Raw genomic sequence first — 8533 nt, forward strand, 5'->3', positions numbered from 1 at the left:
TATTGCATTTCAAGTTGAGTTTTTTTGGATGGGCCAAATATGAACAAGTACCAGGAGTTTAGAAACAGATGGAGATTTTGTTTGGTCTTTTCTTTCGTCTTTCTTTATTGTGATGGCCACTTTTGTGACATAAATAATAACACTTGCAAAGTGCCAGAGCTTCTCTCCAACTGACACGGGTTTTGCTTTACCTCTTAATTAAAACTTGCCACAACAGTCTCCCACTTAGCATCATACAGATTCTTTCAAAATCAATATTTACAGAGATTTATGAGATCAACACTGTGTGTACTGAATTAAAGAACAGAAAAGCAATTGAACGTATTTCTGTAGTAGAAATCAATAATATCAAAAATGAAATGCCACCAAATCACTTTCATGGGTGTAGCTAACGATGTGAAATACAAGAAATTTACTGTCTCATTCCTCTCTTCCACCAGGCACTAGTGATAAATGCAGTACACACCTTGGTGATCATTTTACACTCTTGAGAGTAAAAAAGCTTACACTACCCAGTAAATGAAATAAAATTCAATGGCATCAAGAAACAGCTAATTGTAGCAAACATAAACATACACATGTGTTAGCTGTCTTTGTTCTGCAACAGCTATTTTTTTTTCTAGTATCTGTAGATTTAACTTGGTGCTGAGCCTGGTTAAATAAAAAAAATGAGTAAATGACTGCATGTTTATTAGAAGAGTATTAATGGCAGTGCAGGGAACTTGAAAAAGGGCTGAGGGTAAAACTGTCTTCTAATGTGGGGATGGAGGTGACCTGGGTGAAGCACAGCCCTTCCTCACTGCCCTGAGATGGCAGGATTGCACCAGAGCTGGCTGTGTCTGTGAATAACATGAAGAAAAAATGGGGCTTTGGTTTATTCCTGCCTAGACTTATTTATTCAAAGATTCAAACCGCTACAGCATCTAACTGACTCTCCTTGTCCTCATGGAAGAAAAATGTTGGTGCAAGTTTTTTCCTGAAGAGTTCTTCAATCTCTGAGAAAATAATTAAGAAAGAAAGCCCTTTTGGAAAGGTCTCTGTTGTATTTCATGGGTAGCATTATGGGAAGTAAATGAGGTGGCACTCCATTCAGTAATTGCACCAGTTCTGGGCAATGAGTTAGTTTGCAATTGCTACTGCTTCTGTAAAGGGGCATAATAAGGGACAAAACCTCACTGCTAATTGCTGAGGTAGGTTCTCCAAGATACAGGTTAATTCAGTTAGTCACAGAAAACAGCTTGACAAGAAGCAACATTCATCTCACAGCTGTTCTGAATGTGACCAGAATAACAGATAGCCTGCAGCGTTTTATTAAGCAGCAGGTAGTCTCTTACTGATTTCTCAGCTACTCTTTTAAAACTGACATTTTACATGGTTTTCTATTAGTAATTCTTTTGAACCTAAGAATTAGAATTAAGGTCTAATTCTATAAGCTTCTACCCATAGAGATAGCCATTAATGCCACTGAAGCAGGGGATATGGTTTCTAAAGCAAGTAGTGGTTATAGGAGATGGGACCTGGACCCATATCTTCCCAGACAAGAACCACAGTGCGCAGGCAGGGTCAGCTGGTGGAGGCCCATCAGGTTCCTGTTTCTTGAATTCAAAGTGCTATCCTGAGGAAATCCTGCACATTTGCTTCTATCTAAACTAGAGATTACAATACCTGTTAGATGAATGTGTATTTGCCAAATGCCTTAAGATCCTCTGACGAAATTCAACTCGTGGGTAAAAGGATCACACTCTATGCTGTGGTTTTGCCTGCTCTGACTTGTAGACCTGCTGGTGGCTTTATCCCAACACCACCCTGGTCCCTACAGGTCTGTTTCCATCTGCACACCAGTCTGTGTTCGCAAAACAGCTTCATGGATGTGCCCAGTTTGGCAGGGAAAAGGCTTGTTTACAAATGCAGCAAACCAGTAAATGATAGGTTACAGAGGACTGTAACCAATAAAGGGAACTGCTCATGCATTTCATCCTATCAAAACTCGGGGATACTTTATTACTTAGGGAGTAACCTGCTCATACTGACATTCGTGGCTTTTGAAGGTTGTTTGAAGTTCAAGGTCCTTTTGAAGTTTTCTCAGAACAGTTAGGCAAAGGCACAGAGAAGACGAACAAATTCCCTCTAAGTTTAGGTAGTCAAATATGCAACAAATGGTAAAAAGCAGAGCCACTTTCCAGAAAATGAAAGCATTCACCAAACCACCACCTTATTACCTACACAAAGCTGCAGCTAAGTTGTCTGCTAAGATGAACTTTGCCTCCTCGTTTCCATCCTCACAGGGACGTCTCAACTTGTAATCATTAATGAACTATCCCCGTAATGGAAGGGTGACTGTACATGCTGGATATAGTTCAAGCTGCTTTGGGAAACCAGAAGTTACTGAAAATGTCGAGCAGGTATCATAAAGCAGCAGCCGACGGCAATTTGGACCTCTTGAAAGAAGCAACTAGGAAAGACCTCAATACTTCAGATGAGGATGGGATGACGCCCACCATTCTGGCAGCATACCATGGATATCTAGAAGCTCTGGAAGTCATATGCCGGAGGGGGTAAGTCATGAGTCTCCATTGCTTAAAGCTTGTGGTTCAAAAGTATAATGTGTGTCATGCTTCTAATGCCTGACGACCTCAGAGCTAAAAGGCTGAAAATCACAGTAGTTCCCTTCAACGCATTGCCAAGAACTGTTTCCCTTAATTCGCAATGCTTTAGCTCCAGAACCTGCAAGCAGGTCTGTACATGCAGTCTGTACAAGCCGCATCGACACCAGTAGAACCATCTTGTATATGGAGCCTGCAGGGAGTGGTCGGTAGGAGCAGGGGCCTGGGATCTTGCTTTGCTGTAATGGAGGAGAAGTTGGCCAACAACCTTTGATGATAACATGTCTTTGAAATGGGCTCCATACAGAAGTGCATTGTTTGAAACATTTTTAGCAAGAAATCTCTCCCGTTTGTTTCCAAAGAGCAGTTGGTAGACCCCTGTTAAGATTTAGTGCTTTCCAGAGGCCAGTCACAACTATTAGCTCTAAGAGAGTAACATCTAAAATTCTTATTTCTCTGCTTTTTACAGTATTAGCAACTACCACAGTGCTAAAAATGATAATACTGTTTCAGAAGCTGGGGTAGGATCCTTGTAAAACAAAACGAAACAAATAAAAAGAAGAAAGGAAAGGAAGGATTTCTACAGGTTTCTTTTGTAATAGTAATATTTCTGTTTGGTACCATTTAAATGTACTGCATACTTAAAATTCATTATTGACAAGGTAATTACCTCCCACCCCTCCATACTCTCTTGCTTGGAGCCTACCTTTTAAGCTGTGATTCTGTAATAAGATCTAATGAAAGAAAACATGCTCTTGTGTAGAGAGACAGTTAATAAAATGTTACTTCACTGAGATGAAGATTAAGTGGACCTGTATATTCAATCCTAATAGTTTAAAGAATGGATGGAAAATCTAAATAACTAAGCAGATGTATCTCGGTTTTATTAAAAACAACAATAGAAAATATGGAATAAAAATGGTTTTTTCATAGATTTGCTTTATAGATCATTGAGCTCAGGTGTGGCTGTAATAACACAATAAAAAAGACCTTTGGACTGAATGGTTATTGCTTTGTCCTCAGGAGAAGCAAAAATAGATTGGCAGTTTTTCAACTCATATAATTAAGGCAGCTTCACAGAGATATCTAGAGTCGACAAAGGTTTGTCCCTGAACTCCTTGAAGACAGACAAATAAGGAACAATTAACAAAGTAATTTTTGCCTTCACAATTGGAGTGAGAAATGCGTCTTCTACCACATGAGCTGATAGAAGTCACAGTGGACAACACAAAGATCAGAATTTCTATGTCATTGTTATTTAATGTATTTCTAGCTCTTTTTCTTGCTAGAAGACAGCTTGGGACAGTGTTGCTCTCAAAATGTTCAAACGCACACATTCACCTCTATTTTAATCCAAGATTTCTTGACACAATCAGCAAGCTGTTCCTGTCTGAGGTATGGCTGCAGCCTCACTGGTTTTCCTGAGAGAACCTGAGATTTGGAAGATGTTCAGTCTGTTCTGCAGTCAATGTTTTCCTGTGAGAAAGTATTTTAATTATTTTTAACAAATTCATCCTATTCTTGAAGAGGTTTCCTGACAAAGCCACTTAGGTACAGGATGGTTTTCTTTAGGGTGGTTGCAGATTTTAGGACTCTCAAGCTTGCAACATATTCTGCCCTTGGATGATTTAGCAATACTAACAATAACCCCTTTCATCTTGAAATAGTTTATCTTCCCAGGCATCAAGAGATATTTCCTCTGCTTGTTTTGCAGGTACATGAATAAAGGCAAGATCAAGTAGCAGATCTCTTTTGTGTGACCCTCTTTCTTGGGAAAGCAGGGAAAATATGAGAACCCAAAGTAAATGTCAAACCTTATCCAAAGTAGCACTGAGCTGGGAACAGACACTTGAGTTTGACAATTGTCTGAGACTCAAAGGCTGGCAGCCTCCATGTGGAAAAGAGACCAGAAACAGCTATGGAGGCCAGAGGGAGAAGGGATGGCCCAGCACTCCCAAGGCTCAGGATAACCCAGCCTGTTTGCTAATGTGGGAATTAAGGAATCTGGCATGCTTGCCGCAGCCAGGCAGTTCCCCAGGGCAGAGCTACAGAAGCAGAACCATGAACACATGGTTCCCTCATGTCTAAGTGAAGAAACTTTGATCCTCAGCTGCCACCTCCCTGTAGAAATGCCTGTGCTCCCACAGCCTGGCATGCTCAGGCTTCCTATTGTTTCTTGATGTGGGCAGCTCTGTGTCTCAGCTCTGCAGGGATGCCTGACCTCTCTTGCCTGTGGCATTTCAGGCTGAAGGATGTTTTCAGACTTGGCCCTTGACAAATACGTTACTGCTTTTCTTCAGAGATACTCAAAGGCAGAGACCAGTGCCTGAAGGAGATGTGATAGGATGTACAATTTCACTCATAGTTCGGCTGCCATGGAACAAATCTCCAAGACATCTTTGAACTCCCAAAAGTAGAAATTCTCCTTGTAAATTGACCCCTGTCTCTGAAGTTATTAAAAGTTTTGGGCTGCTGTGGGTGCCTTGACCACTGGTCACAAGATGACTCACGCTTTGTTCTGAACTTCGCTAATGTTGATTATACATATCAAAAGATTCAAGCCAATTTTTGTCTGCAGGCAGCAGTTCAGTGTGAAGTCAGTACAAGAGTTGAAAATAAAGCAGTATTTCTCACTGGCTCTAAATTTAATTGAAAAGATGTGGTATTTTATTTTCAAATGAGCTTCTGCTTTTCAAACCCCATGAGCAAAAAGCAGCTTAAGGAGAATAAAAGAATTGAAGAAAAACAACAGCATCTGTCTGAGCTTAATATAATAGCAATGGAGACAAATGCGTTACCAGGGCCTTACTCCTAATCATTTACCTATTACCTACCAAAAAAGTTACTCAATGGGCTCATTACATATGTACCACTGTGGCCAGTGAATAATCCTCCTAATATTGCTCCTCCATTTGATATGCAAAAGGGAAGTGTCACCAAAAAGTCTTCAAAATATTCCATACAAAAGCTATTGAAACAGTTTTGTCATTAATTCCGGCAAGTGTAAGTGGAAGCCTGAGCCCATTTTGAGCTGTCAGCAACAAAGCAGTCAGAGTTGCTGACCCTTGCCTGCACACAGGCATTTGCTGCCCTGTTGTAGGTGAGGCAGGTGAGACCAGCAAGGAGCAAAGCAAGCCTTGCCAGTAGCCTGGGATAACACAAAGGAAATACCCTGGCTCTGTTAAGGGGAGTTGCACACACATTTGCACTCAGCCTTAGTGAGCTTGCTTAATTCACAGGCAGGCAGGAATTGGAGCTTGTGCCACACACACAGCTAAACTCAGTGCTTGCATAAGCAGGTGCAGCGCAGTTCTAGAGGATGGAGCTAAGCTGACTCATTTTCATTTGGCTGTACTCATAGCAAAGTACTCATAGCAAAGCAGAGCTAAATGTTTAGTATCTGTTCAATCCCCCTGCAATGCTATGCTTGGATACATCCAGCTCACTGTATGCTATTTTCCTCCTCAGAGGCGATCCGGACAAATGTGACATTTGGGGGAACACGCCTCTCCACTATGCCGCTTGCAATGGTCACATCTCTTGTGTTTCTTTTTTGATCAACTTTGGTGCCAATATCTTTGCTCTGGACAATGATCTCCGCACCCCCCTGGAGGCAGCTGCCAGCAGAGACCGCAATGAATGTGTCCAAATCCTGGACAAAGCAGCCACCGAGCAGAACATGCTGAATCCAAAGAAGGTCTCCAAACTCAAAGCACAGGCCCAGAGAAATGTGGAGAAACAAATCAAGGAATGCGAGAAGCGCCAAGAGAAACACCAGTATGAAATGAACAGGAATTATATGAAAGAAAAAGTTGGCACAGTAAACTCTTCCAGAGGGACATACTCCAGAGTAAAGTTGCCTAGTCTCTTTGCTTCAAACACAACAAGTTCTTTCTCCAAAAACCTCAAAGATACCTTCAAACTGAAGGCGAAAAAGACAGATGACAACACAAGAAGCCAGGAAAGCAATGCACAAGAGAATGGTACAGGAAGGAGAATGGTGATGCATTTGTTTGACGAGAAAGAAGAGGATGAATTACTGAATGAGCTTGGGGAGAAAAGCTTTTCTGATAATGACAGTCAGCTCTCCATTTTTAAGCGGCCGGGTCTTGGCAAGATTGTGTTTGGAAGGAATTTGGCTGCAGATGTAAATCCTGGAATTGTATCTTCTGAGAAAGAAGACACAAGCTTTAAGATGTCCAGTGAGATCTTTCAGTTTGAAAATGCTGAAAACGGCAGGGAAGATGATGCTGAAAATGGTGCTGATATCCCTTGGTATGAAGAAGAAGTCATTTGGGATGATGAGGAGGCAGAGAACACACCCCTTGAGGTATTTCTGGCATCACAGATGCTGGATGAGTTTCTTCCTGTCTTCATGAGGGAAAAAATTGATTTAGATGCCCTGATGCTATGTTCTGATGAGGATCTACAGAGTATTCAGATGGAACTTGGGCCAAGAAAGAAGGTCCTGAATGCTGTGAATAAAAGAAAACAGGCACTCAAGACCCCTGGAAAGACTGTAGACACTTGCTTATAAACTAAGATACCTGCTGCTGTAACCTGCACCTTGATTCATTATCTTTTCCTCTTTCCAAAGAGTATGCAATTCTTTTCAGAAGTCTGCTAAAGCAAAAGGCAGAAAAGTTGCCAATTGCTTTAGGAAGTACAGCAAGGACAAAGATTTTTCTCTCTGGATAGACGGCTGCGATGAACAGGATATTAATTCAAGCATAATCTGCCAAAAAGAAAGAATGTGAAGACAAAACCCCAAAAGCTATGGATTCAAAGATTTTTCTCTCCCAGCTGCTTATGGGGATTGGATTCCTTGCGGTCTGAATAACATAAAACATTAGTGAAGACCAGCCACACTACATTCCTTAGTGAAGCCCTTCCTTCGTTCTCCGAAACCACAATGCAAAGAACATTCTCAGTGCTGGAGAGCTTTGAGTTTTCTCCATTCACTTCTGTTCGATTCTTACAAACTGATCTTACTAGTAGTGATATGTTAGAAATAGGATCTGAATCTTGATTATTGACTCAAATAACCTCTGAATGAATGTAAATAAGACCAATTTACAGCAAGTTTCATGTTCTTGGCAATAACATGTTTTGCTATTGTATTGATGCTAATTTAAAAATACATGAAACATCTTGCCAAGTGATGTTCAGTCAGAGCTGTATATTCTTGTCTCTTCTTATACTGGACACAGTTGCCAGCACCCATCATGTCCTAAATGGTCTCAAGACAGCAATACTTTTAATTACAAGAAGCCGAGGTTTTATTTTCAGTATTTTTGATGTGTTTTGGTGTATCCTCAGCTTGGTTCCCTTAGGGTACATTTTCCATGTAAAGTCCCAGAAACCAAGATTCTTATCAAACAGCATTTTCTGTTGGATGTTGCCAGCCTTAGCCTGAAAACTGCATGTAACTGGGTACACATTCAGCTCATGAAGAGAAAGAAAATGAGACTGTGCTTCTATCCTTTGCAGTCTAACTGGAGGCATTCACAGCAGGGTCCCCTTCATCTCTCTCAGGCCTAATCCCTTGAGAAACCAGCACTATTTGATACGAATTAATAATTCCTATTGAGTTTTGTGAATCTAATAAGATGTTTGTAGGAGCCGTGCTACGGCTAAGATCACAGATTTTAGATGCATATTCATTAGCAGGGCATTTCTCTTTAAATCTCATTTTACAGCTTTCCACTAGTCAGTGACAATCTTTTCCTCAGGGGAATAATGCATTTGTGGACATGAATCCTAGCTAATGATCTATTTTTTCAAGAGTTCTTCTTTCCACATCTTCTTGTTACTTTGATTTATATATTATAATTAATTTGCTTGGTTAGACTTTATACCACATTCTCTCTTCCTTGGATTCCTGTACTTCAGCAGCTTGGTATTTTCTTGCGTTAAGCAGTCACATCACA

The 8533-nt window shown here is 40.8% G+C and overlaps 1 protein-coding gene across 1 annotated transcript; it reads left to right on the forward strand.

The window, feature by feature from the left end:
• Window positions 1-2338: 2338 nt before the first annotated feature.
• On the forward strand, window positions 2339-7765 carry ANKS4B (ankyrin repeat and sterile alpha motif domain containing 4B). The gene is made up of 2 exons (XM_065686465.1): window positions 2339-2555; window positions 6072-7765. Exons 1-2 carry the CDS (start codon window positions 2344-2346, stop codon window positions 7138-7140), a joined length of 1281 nt encoding a protein of 426 aa, XP_065542537.1. The 5' UTR covers window positions 2339-2343; the 3' UTR covers window positions 7141-7765.
• The last annotated feature ends 768 nt before the right edge of the window (window positions 7766-8533 follow it).

This window comes from Lathamus discolor, chromosome 6 (assembly GCF_037157495.1).
Source record: "Lathamus discolor isolate bLatDis1 chromosome 6, bLatDis1.hap1, whole genome shotgun sequence".
In the NCBI taxonomy this organism is placed as follows: Eukaryota; Metazoa; Chordata; class Aves; order Psittaciformes; family Psittacidae; genus Lathamus; species Lathamus discolor.